This window comes from Megalobrama amblycephala, linkage group LG15, assembly GCF_018812025.1.
Source record: "Megalobrama amblycephala isolate DHTTF-2021 linkage group LG15, ASM1881202v1, whole genome shotgun sequence".
Lineage (NCBI taxonomy): Eukaryota > Metazoa > Chordata > Actinopteri > Cypriniformes > Xenocyprididae > Megalobrama > Megalobrama amblycephala.
The window spans coordinates 32,687,795-32,714,612 of record NC_063058.1 but is presented as its reverse complement, the minus strand read 5'-3'; the positions used below and the strand labels follow the sequence as shown (position 1 = coordinate 32,714,612).

The 26,818-nt window shown below is 40.3% G+C and overlaps 1 protein-coding gene across 2 annotated transcripts in view; it reads left to right on the top strand.

Annotated features, from left to right (window-relative positions):
• znf609a (zinc finger protein 609a) overlaps positions 1–26,818 on the top strand; it is a 91,798-nt gene that overhangs the window by 7,528 nt on the left and 57,452 nt on the right. Inside the window, exon 2 of one of the 2 annotated variants that reach the window (XM_048158076.1) lies at positions 25,606–26,478. The exons of the other annotated variant lie outside the window; for it this stretch is intronic. Coding sequence (XP_048014033.1) covers positions 25,738–26,478 — 741 coding nt within the window. The 5' untranslated portion in view covers positions 25,606–25,737. The remainder of the gene's footprint in view (positions 1–25,605; positions 26,479–26,818) is intronic. 2 annotated transcript variants of the gene reach the window in all.

The window sequence follows — 26,818 nt, the reverse complement described above, 5'->3', positions numbered from 1 at the left end:
TCAATCATATTTTATAGTATAGCATATTTTATATCGTGTTTAATACATATTGCCTACATTTAAGCTAGTTTTACAAATATTACAAGTAAAAATGAAACATTTCGAAGTAATTAAAGTGTAAACGATCAGTCTCTGTTGTCCCGTTTCCACTGTAATGCAGCTGGATCTTGTGCTGGAGATGACTCGCGTTCGGCGGGGGAACTATTTTATTTCATCTGACCCAGGATCTGGGTGACGCAAAAACTACCCAACGCTGGGTTGTTACGTCTGACCCAGGATCTGAGTGACGCAAAAACTACCCAAACGCTGGGGTGTTACGTCTGACCCAGGATCTGGGTGACACAAAAACTACCCAAACGCTGGGTTGTTACGTCCGACCCAGGATCTTGGTGACACAAAAACTACCCAAACGCTGGGGTGTTACGTCTGACCCAGGATCTGGGTGACGCAAAAACTACCCAAACGCTGGGGTGTTACGTCTGACCCAGGATCTGGGTGACGCAAAAACTACCCAAACGCTGGGGTGTTACGTCTGACTCCAGGATCTGGGTGACGCAAAAACTACCCAAACGCTGGGGTGTTACGTCTTGACCCAGGATCTGGGTGATGCAAAAACTACCCAAACGCCGGGGTGTTACGTCTTGACCCAGGATCTGGGTGACGCAAAAACTACCCAAACGCCGGGGTGTTACGTTTGACCCAGGATCTGGGTGACGCAAAAACTGCCCAAACGCCGGGGTGTTACGTCTGACCCAGGATCTGGGTGACGCAAAAACTGCCCAAACGCCGGGGTGTTACGTCTGACCAGGATCTGGGTGACGCAAAAACTACCCAAACGCCGGGGTGTTACGTCTGACCCAGGATCTGGGTGACGCAAAAACTGCCCAAACGCCGGGGTGTTACGTCTGACCCAGGATCTGGGTGACGCAAAAACTGCCCAAACGCCGGGGTGTTACGTCTGACCCAGGATCTGGGTGACGCAAAAACTACCCAAACGCCGGGGTGTTACGTCTGACCCAGGATCTGGGTGACGCAAAAACTACCCAAACGCTGGGGTGTTACGTCTGACCCAGGATCTGGGTGACGCAAAAACTGCCCAAACGCCGGGGTGTTACGTCTGACCCAGGATCTGGGTGACGCAAAAACTGCCCAAACGCCGGGGTGTTACGTCTGACCCAGGATCTGGGTGACGCAAAAACTACCCAAACGCCGGGGTGTTACGTCTGACCCAGGATCTGGGTGACGCAAAAACTACCCAAACACTGGGGTGTTACGTCTGACCCAGGATCTGGGTGACGCAGAAACTACCCAAACGGCGGGTTGTTATGTCTGACTCAGGATCTGGGTGACGCAAAAACTACCCAAACGCTGCAAAAAACAAAAAACTAAAATTGACCCAAAAGGCTCAACCCTAGACTTGGGCAGAAAAACAACCCAAGATTTGTAGTGTTTTTGTCTTGGAGCAGTGTTGAAGGTTCAGTGCATCAATGGACTTTTGACACTTTTGAGTTCTTGCTAAACCTCCTCACGAGGTTCAGTGGGCTCTAAATGTTGAGTTGTTTGACCAGATGTATGCTTTATTGTTGGATTTTAATAATTCATGTCTTTGTTGTCATCTGTGTTTTTTGAAATAGCCAAACTTTTGATCATTTTGATGATATCGGCATGTGAAAAATAAATTTTTGTTATTATTATTATTATTATAAATTAAATGCAATTAGTTATTGAACATTGGAGTCTTCTAGACGGCTTTGGACAAAGCAAATTTTATGCTCATTTGGCACTTGACAAGTGTTTAATTTGTACTCTGAAACGTTTAGTCTTCAAGCAGAGCTCCTTGTCATTTGCAGATGGTGCTAATTTGTGTGTCCTTGCGTGTTTGTTTTCATTGTACCTCCGTCAGTTGCAGATAGGGAGTCGCAGGCAGATGTGCTGAGATCTTTTTCTGTTAATGTGCTAAAATCAGTGCTGTGAATGTGGGGGATGTGAGACATGGAGAGCGAGGAAGTTCAAACATCAGGAGAATGATTTGAGGCAGTGGCTCCGTCTTTATTTAATTACACCGTTATGTTTTCGCTCTTCAAGCAACTGATGGTGTTAATCTCTTTTGACAATTTATTTATAGATGAAATTTGTGTTTACATCTTGCAGAAGTGCAGCTGAAAGGCTGGTAGAGCAACATCTTTCTGAATTATTCCCGAATCCCATCACTGTTGGCCCTACTCACCGTATATAATCCAGGGTTTGTACGGTCAGGAACCTGGAAAAGTCATGGAATTTTAAAATGCCAATTCTCAGGCCTGGAAACGTTTTGGAATTGTTTAATCAGCTCCGGTGTGGGATTGCGAGCATAGCTCATAGCTTTACTCATTCCCGCAAGTTTCACGCTTATAATGCGGGAAATTCCCACAAACATTTAGGCTATTCAATAGCATGTAGGTTACACCGTGTCCTAACCAGACACGACGTGTGATTAAAGGTATCTTTTCCCATGTTAATCTGAGTTTTCGTCTTAACCAGCCATGACAAATGTTTCACATTGCGTCTGTCACATTTCAGGACAGTTAACAGAATTATCACTTGCCTAATCAGGCCACTGTTACATTGTAACAAAAGTTTATCATTTGCACATCTTTGAGTCTTGTTAATTTAAACATTCAAACAAATGTAAATAATCGGTACTCTGGTGCACTCAGTCACATACAAAACACGCACACATAAAGCCGCTTCACAAACTGCTTGTGAGTACCAAACTGAGATCTTTTTCGTGGCTTATTGAGCTTAAACGGCCAATTACACACAAACATTATGCCAAAATGCCTGTCTTAGTGAGTATCCTTGTAAACAAAGTTGGTTATGCCTAAAATGACCGTATGAGCATAAGCAGTTGAGAAAGAAAATGTGTATCAGTATATTGGATCAGTGCATTCGCTCTTAAAGTGACAGCAGCATAATAAACCTGATGCTGTCTGTGTTATTAATGTTAATCAAACAAAATATCACTCACTGCTCTTGACTGAAAGTTTTGTGGCTTTAATTTTAAGGATTCATCTGTGAGTGAGAAAACATAAGAGGTGAGAGAATTGTAATGGAAAAAAATGCCAAAATGATCCTCATTCAGGCCCTGAGTTTAATTGATAATGTTGGTTAAACAAATGACAATACTTAGCATTCAGTCGTGTGACATTATGTTCTCTGCGTGGAGTAACATCTGGCACATTCACAGCATGTACTTGTTATTAAAACAAATACCTAGCAAACAAAATAGTCATTAATTTTATTTAAGATATGCCATGATAAATTTGAACATATAGGCCTAATTTTATTCTTATTTTACATGTGTACATAGACTTTCATGGAACATTAGATCATGAATATTTACCTCAAATAGTCATGGACATTTATTGGTAAAAATGTGTACAAAACCTGATAATCACTAGACTAACACATCTCATGGTCATGTGATGATGCTGCCCGTGAACCAATCAAGATGTGAAATGAACACCTGCCACCTGCTAACTGCAGGAATATTTAGCTAGTAGACAAGCGGATGTGTTTGTCAGAGCTATCTAGCGCCGTGACAGATGACTGCGTTTGTGTTCATGAGATGTCAAAACATGTCGGGTGCTGCGTTTTTTCATCCTCGTTCAGACCTCAGTGCTGTTTGGTTGCTTAAAGTGCTTTTTGTTTGAAGAAATCAGAAAGGGGGACTAGCAGCTAATGGCTGAACATAATCGTAAAATCCTTCACAATAATGAAAGAAAATCATTGTTTAACCATTACTTAAATTACAAAACATTCATATTCTCTACAAAGCATTATGTAGAAGTTAATCAGTTGAAAATCCTGTAGATCAGGAATGTCCCATGAACTGTGGAAGATAAACCTGCTTTTATTTCCAGGGATCTTGGTAGTTACGCTCACGGCTGCCACGTTTGTATGCAGGACTCGAGTCGCTGGCGTGAACTTGGCCAGCAAGCCCGCAAGCTGTCATTGAACCGGCGAGCAGAATTTAAATGTTAACTCAAGCTGTCATGCGCTGACATACCGTGCACTAGCAGTCATCACGGCAGCTCAATGAAATTCCTTCCCGCACTGATGTTGAGATAGATCTCGTCTGGATCTTATCTTTATGAGATCAGGACCTTAAAGAAGCACATGCTCAGTAGTAGGGCTGCATGATATGGGGAAAAAATTAAACACATTCACGATTTGCTGTTCTTGTTTGTAGGGCTGCACAATTTGGCCAGAGTTTTGTGAATATCAGTATAGATATATAATAATTATGATATTGGTATAAATATATGGTTTATAAATATTTATTATTTTTATTATTACTAAATAAACATTACTAAATAAGAAATTTATGGATGTTAATTTTAGGGCTGTCAAACGATTAATCACGATTAATCGCATACAAAATAAAAGTTTGAGTTTGCCTAATATATGTGGGTGTACTGTGTGTAATTAATATGTATAAATACAAACACATCCATGTATTTGAGAAATATTTACAAGTATATGTATTATATTTTTATATAATTTATATTATAAATAATTTTTTTTGTACATAAATAACATATTTCTCTTAAATATATACATTAATTTGTGTGTATTTATATATACATATTATTTATTCACATTACTCACACATATATTATGCAAACTCAAACTTTTATTTTGTATTAATCACGATTAATCGTTTGACAGCCCTAGTTAATTTCTTCATTTTCAAACGTTAAACCACCAAACTTTTATTTTGATGGAACACTGTGTCACGCTTTACTCTGAAACATGCAGCGCATATATTTTAATTCATTTAATTGGCAGCCTTTGTGATTTGATAATTGCACTGAAGGCCTCGATATACTTCAAATGAAATCGAAGAACGAACTGATGTGACATCATTTCCAACTTCAGGCTAAAACGAAGTTTGTTTTGTGTTTGTTTTGGGAGTACAAAAAGGCTTGCCAAAGCCAAAAAGTTTGCTCCAGCTGCAAAACACCTCCGTACTACCATTGGTCCGTGATGATAACGTAATACGAGGTGTGCGCTGAGGCTCCGCCGCCTTTCACGCGAAACTCTTCTGACTCATTTCATCTGTTGAGTCCATCGAGGTAAGATCTCCGTGGGTGATAACATGAACACACTGGATAGCCGCTTTATGGTAGAAAATGAAATTGCTTGCTTTTAAGCAATCTATTGAATAAAATGCCATATAAATAAATGTGACATGACTTTATTGGAGTGTTAATTTGCAGAGCTTGTGCTAACATCGCTGCTCACGTATTTCGAACTTCGTTTTACCTCCAAACGAAGAACGAAAAGGAACTTCGCTGTGAGTGTATCAGGGCTGGGACAATGCATCGATTCTCGATTCATGACACAATAATTCTGGATCGATTCCGCAATTCTGAGCTTAGTTTTTAACAGCAGATGGCGCTACGTGCTTCAGAAATAGCTGTACTCTGCCTGCTTCTAATTCCTCTACGCACACCATTTAAACCTAAAATAATCATTCAAAAAGTTCGTAAAGGTTGAAGCGAATTACAAGGGTTTTCACAGTGGGCTGTGTTTACATTAATCTCGCATCATAAAAGCACTCTAAGCCGAGGTGCAAGTATATTTAACCACTTACATGACTCTCCAGCACTCTTCTTCATGAGCATTTGAGTGTGTGGTTAAAAACTAGCCTAGAGCGCCATCTGCTGTTAAAACTAAGCTCGATTTGAGAGAAAATCGTGATGCATTCGGAAAATATCAAAATCGATCCAGAATAATTATATAGTGAATTCGATAATCGATGTATTGTCCCAGCCCTTGCCTTAAAGGCAGGAACACACCAAGCCGATGGTCGGCCGTCGGGCAATTTTTGTTCGTTTTCTTAGTGTGTTCCACACCGTCAGCTGAAGTTGGTCCTCGTTGGCTTTTTTTTTGGCCAATTCGATATGTTGAATCTCATCGGTCCGTCAAGCCATCTGATCATTCTGATTGGCTGTTCAGCTACTGCCACCTGCTGGTACGGAAAGACATTTCATCTTATGCAGAACGGACGTGCTACTTGGCTGTCGGCTGTTTAGCGTCGGTTTGGTGTGTCAAGGCAACTTTGGACCCAGACGCTGCCGCCACTAGTTCGTTGGCGTCATCTTGGTGTGTTCCCGCTCTATCAACAAGTGTGGCCAAGACGTATTTGCACTTCAGTTCAGTCGATTGTCTTTTTTTGCTGTCACCATCCCATTCTTTCTTAACAGAAACTTGATCTAAGTTACATCTTTGCAAGAGGGATTTATCCGAAAACTTGCGCAGACTAGCGGCATTCCTCAAAGAGTTTCCTTATTTCTCCTGTCCTCGAGGGAATGTTCTAATCAGAGTGTAAATAAACCAGTTGTGATCTGGCATATGTTCTTCTGAGCGAACGTTTTCTGAACTCCCCCTGCGACTTTCCACAACACTCAGGCGCGCTGGCGCACAGATAGCAACTGTAGCTTTTAGGAAATTCAAGCAGCATGTAAATGAGATGGAAAAGGATTATGTTTGAGCAGCGCGAAGGACCCAGGTGATGTCGTCCCCGTTCAGACTCTCATTTGGCTTTCAGCGGAGAGTAATTTAGGTGAAGCTGAGAGAGACTGCTGGAGGAAATTAGATTGAGAGGGTTTTTGCTGCCGCATCTACTGACCGCCAACTGAACCCGATGACTGACAGGAAAGTGACAGCGAGGGAGAGGAAGTGGAAAAGAAAGGTGAAGCGAGGGATGGAAGGAACAGATTTCGTATCACTTTAGCTGCCTGTCAGGACTTTCCACCTGGACTAGACTAAACAGTTTTAACTGGACTTCATCTGCAGTGCCTGAATTGCGCACAGCTGGTTTTGAATTCTGATGACATGTTAGTTCTGTTCCTAAACATAGTGTGCTGACTACTTGGGAAGCATCCTAACAATCAGGGTTTCTTGTAAGTGATTTCACACTGAACAAATACCAAATTAAAATTGATCTATGTTAGCAACTCTGCAGCGAATAATCTAATAACAAAAGTTCTCCATCTTGGGCTTTTCCACTGACATTTGTTGCAATGCATTCTGTGATTGACTGCATAGGTCGTTGACTTCTAAGGCAGCATCCTAACTGTCATGAACAGCCTGTGATGCTTTAAATGCTGTCTAGATAGGCAGCTCATTGTGTTTTATGGTACTTCTAGAATGGCGGGTCATTCAACCTCGTTTTATTAGGTTTGAAAGGACGGTTGCAGTTCTTTGGTCCCCTGTCGCTCAATGCTTGACCCAAATATCCAGAAGTCTCTACTTCTCTGACTGCTTGAGTACTCTGTTGAGTTATCTGTCAAGCACTCATTCAAAATAACCAACGTGCACAAGTTTGAATTATGCCTGTAGGTCATGGTATTTTCTTGGCTTTGTAATGGTTCTGTTGACTGCTTCTATTTGGGGTGGAATGGATCGTAGTTGATCCGTAATCAAGATTTTGAAATCGGAATTAATTTTTGTCATGTCACACTGCTGTCACTGCCTAATGTCATCTACTCATTTCCCCATAGAAATCGGCTTAGAAAGTACGCAAGTTTGGTGTTGATTATTGACTGAAATGTTGAACCCCAGTCAGGTCACGGCTGAATCTGCTCCACTGCAGCAGATCTGTGTTTGGCTCCCAGCCTCCCTCTCTGTTTCTCTCAAACCCGCCATAAAGATCCTTTTATCCGTCTCCTCCCCCACGGCCTCAAAGTCCTGTCTGACTCAGAGGCGGTTTGCTGACAAAAAAGACAAACAACATGTGAGATTTTCTCTTTCGCAGTATTGTGGCTGGTGCTAAGGCAGCTATTGGCTATATTATATATCTCAAAATATAAAGTACTTAAATATTCAGTCAAATTGATTTGTACAGTGCTTTTCAAAATACATGTTTAAAAGTAGCTTTACAGAAAATCACGATGTTAAGGTTTATAATAGATGCATTTAGCTGATTAGAGCTGGGCGATAATATAGTTTACATTTTGCTACGATATAAACAATTAAGCAGTTGAGATTTGCTATATAGCCGATATCGCCCTATATGAATTAGGATTGTCAAAAGTACTGACATTACTGAAAATGTAAAAATGTGACGAACCGGCATTTCCCCCTACGCATTTTGAGCGCTGTTGAGTGGATTCTTAAACACCTCTGATTGGCCATTGTGTTCATACGCTCAACAGATAGGTCTGTGATTGGCTACAATGATCAACACTTCAAAAACATGTTATTCATCGAGCTCTTACACAGATACACACGGGAGCGTTTGAAAGCAGGCATCTATCAGCAGATCCATCTTAGCAGATAGATGCCTGCTTTCAAACGCTCCGGTGTTTATCTGTGTAAGCACTCAGTGAAGAGCATCAAAAATGTCTATTTACAACGTTTTTGAAGCGTTGATCATTGTAGCCAATCATATCTGACATATCTGTTGAGTGCATGAACACAATGGCCAATCAGAGGCGTTTAGGAATCCACTCAACAGCTCTCAAAACGCTAGGCTATGCTGGTATCGTCGCATTTTTAAACGTTCAGTACCGAAGTTGGTACTTTTGACAATCCAAATATGAATTTACTGTATGTATGCAGATAATGATGGACATTCAACTTTATATAAAGCGTTGGATGATGATAATATAGTTTTTTTTCTAAATCAACACTATTTTTACTGCACCAGTACATTTTTAAATGCCACATGCACATCAGTAAACGTTCTTGAGTTACTAAACAAAGGAATCGCAAAGTTTTTGATTCATCGAAACGAACAATTTGAACTTGACTTGAATGTGATTTTAAAGCAGTCACTATTAAAAGACTATATACAATATTTCTTACTTAATTTAAATCACCAGCACAATCATTGTGAATCTGGTCTATCTAGCTGCCGTCTCTGTATTGAGGGTTTGTTTTCATGTTGAGCACATACACGTCTTGTGGTCATGTGGAGATCGAAGAATCCTTCCGCTCTATAATGGGACCAGATTTCCCAGAACCCTTTGCATTGATTAGCATTACTGCATTTATTCCTGCTTTGGCAACAAATGACCCATTCATGCTTTTCCCTGTTTGTTTCAGAACCTAAAACTATAAAAGTTCTGATTGTTCCTGTTTGAGGATGTTTTTTATATGCTAAAGGGTTCATTCTCAGTTGCTTTCCTCCTCAGATCTCCAGCGTGAGGTTGAAGCAGCTTTAGCGTCAGATCAGACGTGTGAGTGAAATGCCCTCTCAGTCATTGTTATGAGCTCCTGGCACATTCCCTGTGGGGGGAAGACAATTATATGCTTCCTCTGAGCTGGGTCACGCAGAGGCGAGGGTGGAGGCTACCGAACAAAGCCTGCTGGGAGGTTGTTGGTTGAACACAGGAATCTTCCTGTTTGTGTCTGTCGTCTCTGAAGGGATGACTTCAGTAGATCCAGAAGACAGCTGGCTGGCTGATGGGAAACCTCTTTAGTCGAGTTGCCTTCAGGACTTTTTGTGTGGAGTTACAAAAACGTTCTGATGTTTTGAAGAATGCGTCAGTGTTCTATTTTTGTAAATAGCTGGCTAACATTCCAATGTTCCAAAATCCAAAAGCATTCTAAATAATTTTAAATAATTGGCCAGTAGGGTACTTGAATTTCTGGCTTTGAATAAAAGCATCTGCTAAATGTATAAATGCGAATGTTTACTATAGCATATCTGAGATTTGACTTAAGAACGAACTATAATCCACTTACCATTTTTTTTTAAAACCAGTTTTTCATATTATGAAATTGTTGTAGCATTGATGTTTTTATAGAGTGATTCAGGGATGACGTCAACCTAGAAGACTAATTCGCCGCTGGTTCCCTCAAGATTTTCCTATGGGTTTTTATAATGGTTTTTTTTTTTCAATTTATGAGTGAAATAAGGTCTGTGGTAAACGTAACTTGACGATACTTGGATGTTTTGTTCTGCAATGAATATTACATACAGCCATATCAAAAATGCAAATTTTGAAGCTGTTGGTTACTAAAATAAAAAAGTATGTTTCTAGGAAGTAACTAAATAGGAACGGTTGAGGTTATGAGTATGTGTAATTTACGATGTAGAACAAAACGGCAAAGTATCGTCAAGTTATATTTACAACAGACTTTTTATTTTATTTTATTTTATTTTATTTTATTTTATTTTATTTTGGGAACCACTTGTGAATTTAAGAGAATTGAGTGAGAATTTAATGTTTTGAAAATTCCATTTCAATTCCTGAATATGAATTGATGTTCCAAATGCAGAATTGCAATTCAAATTTGAATGTAAGAATAATTGAAATTCAATGAAATTCAAAGAAATTGATATAGCTATAATTTTGTAAGTTTTTCTTAAATCTTTTGCATTTGTTTGCAAGTTTTGAAGAAAAGCCTATAAGTTTCAGATATAGATAGAAATTCTTCCTATAGAAATACTTAATAAATGAATTCTGTGCAACAGTGTGTAAGAACACTTAAATTCCCAGAATGCATTGCATGGGTTGAATTAAATTCAGTAAATTCCTCTTCCTGTCATTACCTGGTATAAAGAAGCCGTTTTCAGTATGAAAGATGAAGGTTACAGTGTAAAATGTATTCTCTGCATTTCTCTGTGATTTGTCTTTGGTGTTTTTCACAGTGAATGTGTCATCTGTTGTCGGTTTGTCAAAGTATCTTGACAGAGCAGCTTTAAGGAGCAGGTCTCTTTGTAGTGGGATGATAGAACACAAACAGATGAGAAACTCCTGCGCCGGCAGCAGAAGGTCAGAGACGTTCTTGCCGGGAGGGAGATAATGAACAGCAGTCCTTCATGAGAGAAGATTCTAAAAAGACTTTTCTTGAATTCACTCACCACTTTTCTTGAAGCTTTGATGACATCTAACAGCTCAATACCACTAATCCCGCTTTTCCTTTCGCCGTATTTCTCAGATGTTGTGCCATATTTCTGCTAGAATGGACAGGAAATAATGCGTGCTGTTGTTTTTGTGAATGGATTTGTTCAGACCCTGCACTTCTGGTTAGATGATTCACTCAGATTAGTTCAAACTTGTCTTTTATCAACGGAAAATGACAAAGTGAGTGCATAAAAGTTGTATAAATGGAATCATTAGCAGATGTGAAAGTTGAACAGAGTTGCTCTTAACAGGAAGCTTGTGTTCAGTGTCGTTTCTGCAGTGGCTCCGACTGACCGTGTCCAGCTCGGCATGTCCGTCTCAGTTACGCGTGGCCGGCCCCTGGATAGGCTGGAATGTAAATCAATTGATTATTTCTGAAATGCCATTCAGCTCATGCCAGCAGGTTTATGGAAAAACGGCTTTGTTTTTCGTGTCAAGTATAAAGGCTACATTTTATTTTTGATTAGTTTGAACAGCCTTGGCTCTTATATTTTAACTCTACTTTAGCAAGCAGCACAATTCCGGTAACATAATGTTTCATGTTTGTGTCTATCGGCTCGCTGCGATAGTCTGTGTTAACGGTGTTTAGCCGCAACACCGGTTACATCACATTCCCAACATGGCACCGCTCCCCACCATTGTTTTGCTTTTGTTTTTTATAGAAAAAAAATCATTTAGTTCAGTTTGAGAACAGACACTACAACTAAAGACTGAGCGTGTCTGCTCAATGCCGTGTGAGCCAAACGAGAGTCGCAGCACAGATCAGCAGCAGGAGCATTTCATTTATCATGAGTTGAGTCGACTGACGAGACGATGGCGGAAGATTCGGTTTCAAAGCGAAATGTAAAAGCGCCTATTTGGTAATATTTTGGATTTAAACCCAGTGCTAATAGGGAACCTGCAAATGATTAGTCATGTTTTTCTAGCTGTTGCGTTTGAGCCGCCCCAAATTAGTGCTGATATGAAAGCGTAAGTAAAATGCACATGGGCGTTTGTGTCGATAACTGTGACACCGGTATTACCGGTGTTGTCACACGTTGATTTAACCGGTGGGAAAATGTCCTCACTGTCACATCCCTAGTGTCTAAGTGGTGCTTCTTGATGTCTTTTAGACAATTCTTGGAAATTGCATTGCAAATTGTTTTTACTGTTACATGTTGCATGTTTTACTACGTAATATTACATGTTTTCTGGCCACAAAGACTCGTGAAGACCATGTGCAACCCGAAAATTAGATTTCTGACACTATTTACTCACACTAAGGTTGCTGATATGACTTCATATGGACCACTTTTTTATTATGTTTTTATGTATTTTTTATTTTTTTGTCCATTTAGGTGTTTAAATGAGCTGAATGAACAACATATAGGTTTGAAATGACTTGTTTATGGGTGAACTGTTCCTTTAATGGTTTTCCAGTCCTCTTGTTCTTGTTCGTTTCATGATAGTGGCATTTCTTATTGATCCAATGACATGTCTGGATCATATTTTACCTCAAAATCAAAAGTGGTAATTTGCTTAATAGTCCTAAATCGTTTTATTTAGTAAAACAAATACTTTGAAGTTTGTAGTAGTAATTGTTCTACGGAATTTAATTTATGCTGATTTAATAATCCAGACATATTGATACTGACTACTTTTTTCACGTTATTGTAATGACAATTTAGGGGCAAAATGTGCAGAATATAAAGTCAAAATGTTCATAGATGATTCACTCTCTCGTCTGGATGGATAGTAGAAAAGTGGTTTATTTGGTACCATTTTTATAATATTTCCATTCTGGTGTCAGTGGGATGGTGGTAGACATCCGTCACGGCACAGCTGCAGTCATTGTTTTGTTGGGTTCATTGCCCCCTGTCACCATCCAGCTGGGATTTAGTTTGCCAGCCTTTCACATCTCCTCGTTCGACTGCAGAAAAACAGTTTTCACTTTCTGTGCCAGCCAGTTAATAAACCGTCAGCTAGAATGTCTCTTTTCTTTTGTTCAGCCGAGAGACCTTGGGTGGGCGATTGGCAGAAAGAATTGCACAGTTCGCAAGATTGTGGTGATAACTCCATCCATTTATTTCAGCGCAGGCCTCGTGTTACTGTGAAGTGTTTTTAAAAATATCAGAGCTTCAGAATATGAATATAGAAACACTGGTAATGTGGTTGGCATTAGCTTTTATGGAAACCACCATACTAAAACCACTCTTATAAACATGTACTTTAAAACTCAAGACAGTGTTGAAAGCAAAAACACTGTCAGTGCAAATATTGATCATCAGTATTTCTGATGCTTTTCTTTGTGTCTTTGTATTGTTGAAGATGGAGAATTTGGTACTGAAGTGGTTTTGTTGTGTGAAGTGTCATAATTTAAAGGGATTAATTTAGAAATGCAACATTTGGTTTTTAACCACAACTGATTTCTAAAAGTCTAAGTTAATCCCCTTCAAAGTACTGCCACTGAAAATACTAATGCCAAAAAAGGAGAAACTCAGTTTCAGTAACAGACTAGTTGGTTGTCATAGATGAGTCATGTGTAACCAGATTATTCAGTAGATCTGTTGTTTGATGGGGAAGCACTTTCGTTTGTTATTTGAGTGTTTCATCTGCTGGATGTTGGTGTAAGACATTCCTCAGTGGACCCCTGACTCTTGCTGGGGCCCCACGGCTCCTTAATCACTCCAAACATGAATGTGGTTTTCCAGCCCTCTTTCTCGTTCATGGCCCTGGACTGTTCACGATGGTGGCTTTTCCTATTGATCTTATTGATGCATGTCCGACTCATTTTTCACTTCAAACTCAAAAGAAATGTAGTATTTGGCTTAATTTCTTATTTTTTTGTTTATTATTTAGTAAATCCAGTGCTTTTAAGTTCGTAGTAGTATTTGCTCTACTGAATTTAATGCATTCTGATTTAAAGGGGACCTATTATGCCCCTCTTCACTAGATGTAAGTCTCTGGTGTCCCCAGAATGTGTAGTTTCAGCTCAAAATACCCCACAGATCATTTATTATAGCTTGTCAAATTTGCCCCTATTTGGGTGTGAGCAAAAACAAATTAAATGCAAATGAGCTGCTGCTCCCGCCCCCTTTCCAGAAGAGGGCGGAGCTTTAACAGCTCAACAACAACAAAGCTGGAGAATCTCACGCAGCCAAAATGACGAAAGTGTTCAGCCTTACATTGTTCAAACCGGAGTCGACACTGATGGAGAGACTCAGGAAGAAGTTACAACTTTTAGACGTTTCTGAATGATTAGTGGATAAATTTAGGTACTTGCTGTGGAGTTGTTTCAACTCATCGACTAGCGTGTGCCGTCATGTTCATCTTTTGACCCTCGTTTGTGAAGCAGTCCGGCGTAAAATGACGGCATGACAACAACTCTCTACTACAACAACTCTTCCTCTTCTCTAAAGCAGCCCAACATGGTCCACACCCTTTGTTGTGTGTTCTTGAGGGCAGGGTTTATGTAAATTTTAGGGTTTGTAATGTTACCAACCCAGGAAGAAGCTCATTGTAGTCCCTACCAGCCCTTGTTGTAGTCCTTAAAAAAAGCGATTTCTTTAAAAGAAGATATCCTTTGCATTGAACTTTATGATCAAACAGCAACATTACACCCTAACTAAAGTTAAAAAAGTGAAATCATAATCAACCACACCTTTGAAGATGAGCTTAATTTTCTTTATGCAGTATTTATTGTATTGCTTTTTCGTCTGTCAATTTAGATATGTAGATGACTTGTATATTTCTTAATGTGGTTTATCTAAATCATGCCTCAGAATTTGACCAAAAACCTGCATAGCAGAAGTTTTTGCGGTGCTCTTGTTCCTCAGAACTCACTTTTTGGAGGTCCCCCTGTGATCTTGGAGAGTTTTTATTTTTGAAGGCATGACGAGAGATGTTTGGAATGGGTTCGGCTCATGATCTGCAGTGTCGGTGCGTGGAGGGCTTGAAATTGCTTAGGGGAACCTTGGCCTCAGTTGTAGCATGTGTTTGTCATAAATTTATTGGCTTGGATAAACACAATTGAACACACAGCTGCCGCCCATATTGTGGCTTTGCAAAGGCGCGTTTTGAAAGCAAATTTGTTGAGTAGGAGGTAAAGGTGTTAAAAAAAAGCCCTTGCATTGTTGCCCTTTTCTGTTGCATGATGATTATGGTTCTTTAACGACATGCAAATAAACATTACAAACTTTTTTCAGAAGCAGGGTTCTAGGTTTCTTCCTCATTCTTACCTCAATGCCCATTGTATCCCATGCACAACACGTCTGCGGCTGTATTTCAGCACTCAAACATGCGTGACTCTGAAAAGCCTACATAAGTAACACATTCTCCTAATCAAAACAGATGGCAGTCTGTTGTGGTTTTGGTTTTGTGCTGATTTTGTGTGCCTAAGATTCTTCTGAAAACCACATCTGAACCCAACTTCATATCCCAGCCCCCACACTGGGCGTGACCCACATGGCAAATCCCAATTGCTTCCTTATAGTAACTGCTAGGCATATGCAAAACTGCATATTTTTTAAGATCTACCAGTTGGTGGGTTGTCTAAACAACTAGTCGGTCTTGTAAAGTTAGACTACAGTAGTTAAGGGACCTTTTAGATCGGAATAATTGGGTCCGTGTGTTTGGTGGAAGCGATTTGTGCTTCTTTAAAGAATTGCATTTGAGACACAATTGAACATGAATATGAAGACTAGCATGATTAACAGCATGCTGAAAAACTCAAAACTCAAATTCATCCCTTTCACAGCACTGTACTAATAGTGTTTTCAATGTGCTTTCACACACACAAGCAATTTGATATGGTTTCCAGAAGCTCCAAGTACTTTCATACACATTTACAAAAGAGAATAGAGAGAAAAAATTAAGTAGAATTTAATAAAAATGTAATGTAATATACATTTAGAAATGTCAGATGAGTAGAATTAAGGTAGAAAACATAAAGTAATATATAAAATACTGTATAAAAATACAGTTAAAGCACTGTATAAACAAGTCCGCCTCACCAATCCACCATCCTGACTCATCCTAGCATGAATACATTTGGGGCGAGCGGGATAGTTATTTAGGTAAATTACAGTGAGAATTTCGATTGAACTATCCTTGTTTGGAAATTAGCTGAGATTAAAAGTGTCTGAACCTGAAGAGCTGAGCTGATCTCAACTTCATTTAAGTACTTAATTGATTGATGGTGTGTGTTTAGAAAACAAAGACTGGTTGGAAAAAATGAGTCAGACGAGGTTTGTGTAACCTGTCTACTCCTGCCGTGTTTGGTGTAGTTTTCTGTCGGCGTGTTGTCTTTAGGCCTTTGGCGCTCTTAAATTGTCATCTTGGCAACAAATGGCTTCTCTTCGCCGAAGGATCTTTTGCAGCAATTACCTTTGTATCAAGTGAGGCACTTTACTCCTTTTTCAGATTATTTCAAATTAGTACCTACACAGGACTTCAGATTAACTTTGTCACCGTTTGCACGCAATGAAAGATGAGCTTGTTAAACGTTGGTATGAACAAGCTACCACAACAAAGTTGTGACAAGTGTTGTTAGTTTAATGGCAGCACTTATCATTCTCTAGCTTTGTTCAGCCAGCAATGGTGTTTTTTTGGGTGACATGCATTGTAAAATTTAAGAGAATCAACACTGTGTGCACGAAGTTTGTCTCTGAACTACAAATGTGATGCCTGCAGTAAACACTTGGCAGTAAACTTTGCCAACGGAGGCGTCTTTGGCATGAAGAATCATTGTTTTATGTTTCAAATTTCAATAGACCGTTGTCACGCCTTTTTGACACACATTAACTTCCCACACGTTTGTACACTTCACCTGTCTTGTACACCAAATTTATAACAGACTACTAGTAGTGTTTTGGATTCAGAAAGTCTTTTTCAGTACGCTTGTCTCTGAAAAAGAACAGAAAAGAGCAGCGTGAACATTTGTCAGAGATTCTCCTTTTGTGTTCCACAGGAAGAAAGTTCATGAGGGTTTGGAATAATCTGAGAGTGATGACTGAAAGTTTGGGTGCACTGTACTTGTTTTTGACTTGGATGAAAAAGCCCTTGGTTTATTTTGCCAGGAAGCCACGCTTGTGAATAGTAGCACCATGTTCTTCCTCCGCCAGCAGCCTGCTCAATCCATCTGGGAGCTTGTCAGCCTCCTCAGCCGGGTACTCTGTGTGCTCTGCGAACAGTATTTCTGTCCTCTCTTTGAATAGGCTGGAAATTATCTGTGACTTGAAGGCTGTAAACCCTCCTGAAGCCCTCACACTCTCTTCCAGAGATTTCATGTACTGCGGGACCTGTCATCCGGGGTGCCAAATCAGTTACCCGTTCACACTGGAGCATTTGGAGTGAAACGTCTGGCCTGCTTTATTGACACACAAGGGAATTGAGATGAAAGGAGGCAGAAATGTTTCATTTATACCTGCGCCGTTTTTATCTTTGAGCACAAGGGTGCCATCAAAGTTTGCTGGCTTCTTAGGCTATGTCTACATTAATTCAGATACATTTGAAAACTGAATTTTTATTTCAAAACGCACTCAGCCAACAGTAGACTTCTTGTCCACACTTAAACGTTGGAAAATGTAAATCTTACTGTGCATGCTGTAAATGAACACCAAAAGCGAAGCAAATATTCGCATCACGTTACTCGCTCTAGATTACTTGTTTTTTGCATCACTTGTGCGAATAAAAACATCGCACGATGAGAAGTGTCTTCATGCACATCATCAACAACAACAAATCTCCAACCATGTTGGAGATAACTACCATTACTGCTTTGTACTTGTTCTGGAAGTCCCAAATATGCTGGAAAGCCAAACGTCGTCGAGTCTGGGTTCACATCACCATCCAGAGGCGCACACAACTCGGTGAATTTCACCGTCTTCTCCAGGAACTGTGCCTGGATGACAGCCGCTGACAGACAGACCGGACATGTCAAAAGCTCTTCGCTCTTTGGCTTGCGTATTTCCTGCTCGAGTTGAAATTTTTCAACTTGCGCGGTAAGACGCGATTGAGGCGAATACTGCACGTTCTGCACGTTCGCAATCACGCCGTCCGGAGCGAATAATGCGTCTTTGCATTGACTTTGTATGTAATCTACTTGTGCAAATAATTAAATTAGCTTTTGGTGCACACACCATAAGTGCCAGACCTCTCAGTGTCAATGGAAGGCCAAAACGTAGAGAAATGGATTCGCTTTCAAATGTGTTCATATTAGTGTCGATTAGGGCTGCATGTATCGTTTTAGCATCAATATTACGATGTGTGCATCCGCGATAGTCACATTGCAGGAAGTGTGATGTCTAGTTTGGGGATTGTTCCTATACTAGACATTGCACAATCCATACATATGTGTTTTAGGTCCTGTCAGTTGTGTGCGCTGTTTTCTGCAAACAGCCGCGCAGTCGCACATAAACACAGAATTCCGTTCTCTTCTGTGTCTGCTCGTGCTCGAATGGAAACATGCAAAATGATGTCAAAATGTCCATCTCTGTGAGTATCCATGTAAACACACTTGCTTATGGCTAAGGTAATGGAAACAAAGAAAACAGATGTGTATCATTATATTGGATCCATGCATTCAGTCTTAAAGTGACAGCAGCCTAATATTTTTGCTGCTTTCTGTGTCATGAACGTTATCAAACAACAAAATACAAAGAGAAAATCACTTTTGCAGCTTTAACATTTATAAGTGAAGACTATAGTGTTTTACGTTTTGATTATTCATTTTCTGTATCTGAATACTTACCTGAAATATATATAAAGCACTGTTTATTTCATTTAAATCACCCCAATCATTCTAGAATTATTCATTCTTTCCTATTAGAGCTATTCAATTAATCTGGTGAATTTTTCATATTGCAATATATATCTCAGAAAAACAAAATATCGCAATGTCAGTTTTTCCAATATCGTGCAGCCCTAGTGTCAGTGTAGCTTCAAAAAGAGCTTCTGATTGGAGAACCACACAGTTGCGGCCCAAGCAAAAGGTCTGTTGCTGGCAGGGTCTTCAGGGCATGTCTATGTACACTTGACTTACCGTAATCGACAACCTGGCAGACGTTTGCACCCAAACAGACATTTCGGGGGCAATGCAGAATGGTACATCACGTACAGCCACAAATTGAAGTCCTGCTGAGCTTCCAGACCGGATGCTGCTCCTGACATTTTGCTGAGATGGAGTCTGGCTGACCCCGCAGGATGCTTGATTCCCATCACCTGAAGCTTCCTGCACTTTTCTATTTCAGTCAGCAGTTCAAGCACACAATCCAATTACACGGTGGAACCTCGGTGTGGCAGCTAGCGCGGAACGAGCGCTCAGGCCCGCAGGCAGACTCTAAGAAATAGCTCGTTAAGAAGCCCCCTTTCCTGCCCCTGTAATTGAGTATTTGGCTTGGCTGTGTTTGGCAGAGCTGGAAAATATTTATTGGTTGAGGTGGTGCTTAACTTCTCTAACATCTGGTGACATGTCATAAAGGCATTAAATGCTACATGTGTCTTTGTTATGAAACTATCTTAATATTTTTATATATACAATTTTAAATGTTTGGCCACAGCTTTGTCATGAATTTTTTTTTGCAGTGCCTGTGAGGCTGATGTGCATTAACCACAGATTATCCCTGATTAATTTGTTGCAAGCCATTGTGTTTGACAGCGTAATCAGTCGGATGGCCACGCTTGGGGACGAAATCGCTCAAAGTGTGTTAGCGTTAAGGGCAGTGCAGTAGGTCAAGTGCAGATAGGATTTCACCCTCTTTACTGTGCGGTTGAACGGGGCAACCCAACTCCTCCAGACTGGCCCTGGACAGCTGTTCTCTTCTCTTCTGGGTTGGATCAAATGTTCCCTTCACGGCCGCTAACACGGCTGGCCTGTGTTTGATTTGGCTAATGGTGGAGTTATGAGGCAACCCTCTACGCACACCTTGGCAATAGAATGACACAGCTTTTTAAATATCTGAACGTACACTCTTAACATCAGTCAATCAAGCATTAGCCCATATTATGATAATCAAGCACTATTTAATAATACAACTTTAATAATTAGAACTAAAACTTGGTAACCATGTATGAATGCATATTTGTCATCTTAACTGAACTTAGGACTGGTGATGGTGCTTAAGATATTGTTGGTCATTCAGTGTTTCTGTAAAAAAAAAAAAAAAGATAATAGTAATAGATAATATTAATTATTGGTATTAGTATTGTATACTAATAATAATATACAATGCACTAAGGATTAATGAGCTGCTGGGTTCAGGAATCATTAATCACATTGTCAGTGTTCGCTTGAACTGATTTGCTGAAATAAAAAACGGGGACGGTAATAGATGAGCGCCAGCCAATGAGATTGCCGTTTGCGCATTAGTTTCGCCCACCACCGAAGAAAGCGGAATCTCCTCTGCTTGTTCTTAAAAGTTGAATAGTTCCAAATGAACTCTGTTATTTTGACAGGAAAATACGACAAAGATTATCATTTACATGTAGAGCGTTGAGTGGTGTACTCTCGCTCGCCCTCTCTCTCTCTATTTGGGTGTGCGAGAGAAACGGCGCTCTTAGCAAAGTGACGGCGAGACGTGTGCCTTCACACTAGAGTTAGCGGCATGTCAAGTACAGGTATGCTGTGCATCATTGAGCTGAATTGAAATATTACAGATCGCTCGACGGAGCGATACAGAAACTCTCAAGCGCTCAGTCAGTGTTTAGCGAGTGAAAATATATCTATGCTAAACTTATTCTTCACACACTGGTGAGTAAAATCTAAAAATGTATTAGCCAATGGCTAATGATAGACATTATTTAGTCACTCAGAGTGAAGATTTAGTGGCATATGTGATTGAGTTACTCGCATTGTAGAGGGTTGTGAGGTTGGCAGGACAAGCTTATTGGCCATTTGAGAAACTACCGATCGGGCCTAATAAGAACGGAAAGAGAACGGACGGCCGTCTTGCCATCATCGCTGAGATAAAATCCTACACTTGTCTTCTTACAGATCTCTCGACTCGAAAGAAAAAGACAAGTAGGCAAGGGAGAATTCCAAGAGGGGAAGATGAAAACGCAAGTGGCGGCGCTTTCATCTGATGCAGTGTGTAATCTAGCCACGGGAAGTGCTTCCCTCCCTTTCTCTGAGCCTGTGCTCTTCAGAAAGAGCTGTGATTTACCCTGACGAAGCGCCTGTCAGTTTCTCTGCCGTTCCAGCAGCCTTTGAAACTGCTTTTTTATTAGAGAATCTCAATTACTCAATTGCTGAGAGGGAATTAAAAACTCAGAGGCCATTCTGGCACCGAAGGCACAAGTGCTTTTCAATCAGGTCATAGGGTTCTCCTGAGTAACGGCTCTTGGTTTTGTTTCATCTTTGTTGTCTTGTTGTTGTTTTTCTTCATCCCAGCCCCAATTGTATTCATTCTTTTTATCTGTTTTTCATCATCAAACAAGGGCGAGACAGGTATCGATTCCTCGGTTCTGTCATCTCGGCGAGGCGTTTGCACAAGTGCCCGTTTGAGTTTCAGCTCACGTTTTTCCATCAAGCCGAGGCGTCCGCTGTGGATGCCTGTGTTAATTAGGCCCGTGTCGTGTCGGGTGGGGTTGGGAGCATGGAAAAGGCAGCTCGCCTCCCCCGAGCGCTCCCGCTGCTCGCTGGCATGTGGCAAGGAAAGCTAAATTAGTTTAGCGCCGTTATTTACGGCCCCTGGAAGGGCACCAGTACCTGAGTGTTGGGGTAATGAAGAGGACAACCTGTTCCAGAGCCGCTCCAGTGCAGTGTTTTTGGGTGCTTGCTTTACCTTTAGTGATACTTGCCAAAGATGAAGAGAAGCACAATTTAATTATACTTCTCAATAAACAGTTTCTTTAGAAGCGTATTGATTGATTATCCATCAAACGACTTCAAAAAGCAAAACTCGAGCATGTGCAGCACATCCTTGTCTGGCTCGAATCAAAAGCTTTGTCTCTTTGCTTTCAGTGTTTGAACAGAGAACAGACAAAAGGTTTTTTTACCCCCTTTTATAGTGATAGCAACGAGCACCGTTTCATCATTCGGTTCCTAATTAGGTTGTGTGTGAGAACAGTGACAGTGGCTTGCATCATCAACCATGTTGGGATATGAATGAGTTTTGTAAAGCTTTGGCTTTTCACATTTATTGGCAACATCAAGAACCCTGGGCAAGTTACACTCAAGGCTCACTGCCAGACATGTTTTAACTAGTAACTAATTAAACATTTTAACTGCAGGAAGTAAATTGTACACCACCTGGTTTTATTCCATTTATATCATGGATACTTCTATTGTTAGGTTTAAGATTATAAATGTTTGACAATTCTGTAATGACTTTTCTTTTTAATGTGATGTTTTTTATTCAGTGACCTAAGCAGCACTAAATGTTATTGCTAAAATAATGACCAATTTCCCAACAGAAAAAATGGATAGTCCCAGCCAAAACTCACATCATTGATTGAATTAGAAGTTGACATGTTTGGCCACTCAAACAAGCAGATCAGTGTTTTCAAAGTGTCATTTCCACTCTTATGGAAGTCAAACTGTTGAATTATAGACGACTTTAAACATTAAAGGGGACCTATTATGCCTCTTTTCACAAAATGTAATACAAGTCTCTGTTGTCCCCAGAATGTGTCTGAAGTTTCAGCTCAAAATCCCCCACAGATCATTTATTATAGCTTGTCAAATTTGCCCCTATTTGGGTGTGAGCAAAAACACGCCGTTTTTGTGTGTGTCCCTTTAAATGCAAATGAGCTCCGCTTTCCAGAAGAGGGCGGAGCTTTAACAGCTCAACAACAACAAAGCTGGAGAATCTCACGCAGCCAAAATGAGGATTGTCGGTAACGGTGTTCAGCCTTACATTGTTCAAACCGGAGTCGACACTGATGGAGAGACTCAGGAAGAAGTTACAATTTTTAGAATGAAACTGGATGTTTTTGAATGGTTAGTGGATAAATTTATGTAGTTGCTGTGGAGTTGATTCAACTCATCCACTAGCATGTGCCGTCATGTTCATCTTTTGTGTTGAATTGACCCTCGTTTGTGAAGCAGTCCGGCGTAAAATGACGGCATGACAACAACACTCTACTACAACAACTCTTCCTCTTCTCTAAAGCAGCCCAACATGGTCCACACCCTTTGTTGTGTGTTCTTGAGGGCAGGGTTTATGTAAATTTTAGGGTTTGTAATGTTACCAACCCAGGAAGAAGCTCATTGTAGTCCCTACCAGCCCTTGTTGTAGTCCTTAAAAAAAGCGATTTCTTTAAAAGAAGATATCTCCCTTTGCATTGAACTTTATGATCAAACAGCAACATTACACCCTAACTAAAGTTAAAAAAGTGAAATCATAATCAACCACCCCTTTAAACTCTAGTAGAAAGAATTTGAACATCCAGTTGCATTACCTTTTAACAAGGTAAAATGCTGTTTAGAAATCATTTAAAATAACATTGACATTGTGTTTCAGAATTGCTGTTTGCATAAAAAAGGTGTCTTGAAGTTCTCCTCTAAAAGCTCTTCAATGTGTCCTGAGAAACGCAGGGGACTGATGAATGACTGTGATAGTGGAAGTTGGTCTTATCTTGGGTTCCAACAGCAGACGTTTGGAAAGCTTCCTGCAGGACACACTCCATGTTCCCTGGTGGACTGACGGATTACAGCAAACCACTGATTAGTGTCCTCTCATTCAACCATCTGTCTTCTCGGCCATTTAAGATGCAGCTCAAAGCCGGACTCATCCTTTTCAACTTAAGTAGCACTTAGTTTTATTAGACAACCGCCAAGCTGTAGTACTGCAGTGAAACTAGCTTGTGGTTCGAACTGTCTTTTAATGTGAATTTTTTTGAGTATTATGGGCAATGACTTTGACCTTTAATCACTGTCTGAATGTTTTAGTGCTGTTCCAGACTGAATGAATGTAGAGCTACTCTGCAGTTCAGATCCCTGGTTGTGCTTGTTGATGGGTTAGTATTCTTGAGAATCTGTAATGGAAAACAGATCATGGGCATCTTTGACGTTAAAAAGGTTTCTGTTTCTATTTAAAGGTCGTAAAGATCAGTGACATTTGGAAAGTTTTGATTGTGTGATTTCGTGTCCACGGAAAGCAATTATTGTGACATAAGTAGTGAATAAATTGTAAACTGCATTTTGATGAATGTCTGAGGTTTACCATGTTTTGACTATTTATGTGTAATATGTTGAGCCTATTTTATATTTAAAAATATGTACATTTAAGTGTAAAAATTCACTAGGTGTCTGATTTGAAAAGTAAGTAATAAAATAACAACAAAGTTAGACATTGCAAAGGAAAAACTGGCAGGTATATTATTTTGCATTTACACTCCAAGACTTTATGCACAGATCACATGACATAAAGTATCAGATTGTTTTGTTCCATCCATTGCTACGGTTATCACTGTTAATCAGATTAATTTGTGCATTTTAAATATTGTTGTCAATCCAGAAAATTTGCAATGTGCAGTTAGCAGCATGAAAAAAATATGCTATACACAGAAAACAAAAAAACGCTGCCATTATAATCATTGAAGCTGCCGATTACAAGATACACTCTTGTGAATACTCCTGTTATAATCGCTGTGCAGTAATTCTCTTATTGATGTCGTGTTTTAATGTGGATTTTGACTAACTTAAACACCTCTGAGTGGCCATTGTGTTCATGGGCTCAAGAGATATGTCTGTGATTTGAATACAAAGCTCAACGCTGCAAAAACACATTGTAAATAGAAAGGTTTGATGCTCTTAACAGAACACAAAAACGTTCACGAGAGGGTTTTAAAGCTGACGGCTATCAGCGGGTACCAGTACTGCAGAATGGCAGGTACATCGTCACATCAAATTATCAAATACATCTTTGGTGTCTGACAAAATATTTTCAATGCAGGAAAAACCCAGATTTTGTAAAAACAATCCCATACAAGGGTTGGAGTGTTTAGTATGTTGACAGCATGACATGCTCTATTTTGTAACTTGAAACAATTACTATTAACAACACACTGTCAACTTGCTAATCGGATTGCATTCAAGCTCTATTGATGACCCATCAAGTTAAAATGAGATTAACTTTAAAAAATGATTTTAAAGACCCCAGTTTTCTGATTTAATCAGCTGGTTTTAACCACAAGAAGTGTCCTGTGTAAATTACCTAATTGGTGTAGGAACATGTTACTTTCACAGGTGGACGTGACTCTACAACAGCCTAATTATAGTGGGCTGCCTTAAGACCAACTAGTCATTCAGACATCCCATGGCTAGTTGGTTTTGAAAATATGTAGTTTTGCACATCCTTAATATATTTAATGTTCACTTGTGAGGAAATTAATAGCAATGCTATGTAGTCTCCAAACCAGTGGCATGTTTGAGTTATTCTGAGCTCAGCAGTCAGTTCTTTGTGTCAACCTGTGTCAATGATGGAGGGAAGTGTTTCCATGTGTTGTGATGCAACGTCTGTTTTCTGAGCACAGATTGACTGTGCACTGATGGTGACCATGACCATGATTCAGCTGTTGTCCTGAGTCTAAAATAATTACTCAGCATGTGAAATTCATGTGGAGTGGTACAGCTTGCAAAGCCTTTTTATATATGGAAAATGTAAAGTTGACATTTCTAAACCTGTTTCATAAGAGCAGTGTCCTGTCAAATTGTCTTGAAACACCATATTTTACTACATTTCCTCATACATATTTTTTTCACTGTTTTTTCTTCTCCCAGGGCAACAATGTGGGTTACTGGGAAGGAGAAACCAACAGGACCCTGAGGCTTGTGTAAATGTGCTTCCTGACCGCCTCAGTCGTCTGAGAAGGTCAGACCTCCCTGTGGCACGCTTGGGCCGCTGGCACTAAGATGTCCCTCAGTAGTGGCACTGCAGGCGGGAAAGGTGTGGACTCGAATGCGGTGGACACTTACGACAGCGGGGATGAGTGGGATATTGGTGTAGGCAACCTGATCATTGACCTCGACGCTGACTTAGAGAAAGACAAGCTTGAGATGTCTGGCACCAAGGACGGGGACGGAATGGCTACTGCCTCGAGCGCCGTAGCGGCATTGCCTGATAACATCAAGTTCATTAACCCGGTGCCTCCTCCACCGGTCAAGGACAGCAAATCCAAAGCTAAGCGTAGCAAGAATTCTAAGGACAGTAGCAAGTCCTCAACCCCTGACGGGGCCAAGAAGGATGCCCAAGGACGGACTCAAAATGAGGGTGCTGGGCCAACCGCTGGAAGTGGTCCCACGACCTTGCCTTCGGGGAAAGGTTCCGATAAAAGTAACAAGGCCTCCCGTAATGTTCAGAGTGGAAAAAAGGACAAGGAGGGTTCTGGGAAAAGCAAGAAGGAGAAAAACGAAGGGGTACAAGCTGGGAATGTGCCCTCGGAAAAGGACCCATCGGCCCAGGTTATGCCTTTAGGCCAGGCACGCAATACCCCGTTTGAGGGGACGCAAAATTCGGACCTTGGTGGGGCTGATCAACTAGGGAATATTACCCTTGACACCACTGGAATAGTCACACCTTTGGCTATCAAGAGCGAACCAGAAGAAGTGGAAAATAATGACTGCAGGAGCATGAAGAAAGTAAAAAGTGAGAAGGTGAGTGCACTGGTGTTTTTATTACTCTAACATCTAGAAGCAAGGATTGATTGGTTCGTGAAGCCATCTGAAGTTTGCATTAGTCTGTCTGGTGTTAGTTTGGATGGTTTAAGGTTTCTATTTATTAAGCATCTGGTTGAGTATTATAAATTGTGATTGTATAACGCAGTGAAGGTTGCAAGCTAATGCTGTTACAAATGTTTAGAAATTAACCAGAGAGTTAGTAGTAGCTGACATTCCTGCTCGCTGCATTTTCTTTTGGCACTAGTCCAATTTAAAGAGAGGAAAACGGACATGCTTAGCTCAGTGGTCTCGATCTCCAGTTCGTAATGCATAGAGC